This window comes from Buceros rhinoceros, unplaced genomic scaffold (assembly GCF_000710305.1).
Source record: "Buceros rhinoceros silvestris isolate BGI_N320 unplaced genomic scaffold, ASM71030v1 scaffold25877, whole genome shotgun sequence".
NCBI classification, from domain to species: Eukaryota; Metazoa; Chordata; class Aves; order Bucerotiformes; family Bucerotidae; genus Buceros; species Buceros rhinoceros.
Window position 1 is genome coordinate 1 of NW_010420794.1, and position 536 is coordinate 536.

Genomic DNA, 536 nt, shown 5'->3' on the forward strand with positions numbered 1-536 from the left:
GGGAGAGCCGCAGCAGGGTCTGGGTGAAGCCGTGCTCGGTGGCATGGCAAAGGTAGAGGCCGGCGTCGGAGTGCTGCCCGCTGCGCAGCAGGATGCCCCGCTCCGTCTGCACCACCCGCTTGTCCATCTGCACCTGCGGCACCCACGGGGACCAGCGGTCAGCTCGGCACAGCACGGTCCCGCTGGCGGCACCCGGCTGGGGAGAGCCGACCTCTCGCTGGGGGTCATCCGGGGTGTGCTGGTATGTCCAAAGAACACGGGCTTGCAAGGATTTGGGGACACACTCCAGGAAGGCGGTGCTGCCCTCCACCCCGTAGCGATGCTTCCGGGATCCGTCCGTCTGTCCATCCATTCATCCACCCACCCATGCTCACCCTCTCCCCACACATCCACCCACACATCCATCAAGCCATCCACTCACCTGTGTCCCCTTGGCCATTGCCCACGCCCTCCTGCCCCCTGCCCTCCGCATGCCCCCCAGCTGCCCCCGCGCCGTGGGGCTGTGCCCCCGACCTCACTCCCCGTTGGAGTTGCAG

General features: G+C 67.9%; 1 protein-coding gene across 1 annotated transcript in view; it reads right to left on the reverse strand.

Annotated features, from left to right (window-relative positions):
* Positions 1-4: 4 nt before the first annotated feature.
* The window catches only part of SEMA3F (sema domain, immunoglobulin domain (Ig), short basic domain, secreted, (semaphorin) 3F), a gene marked incomplete at its 3' end in the record, with an annotated part of 5,443 nt that continues 4,911 nt past the window's right edge, over positions 5-536 (reverse strand). Inside the window, 2 exon segments of the mRNA XM_010139438.1 lie at positions 5-133; positions 212-322. Of these exon segments, the coding sequence (XP_010137740.1) occupies positions 5-133; positions 212-322 (240 nt within the window).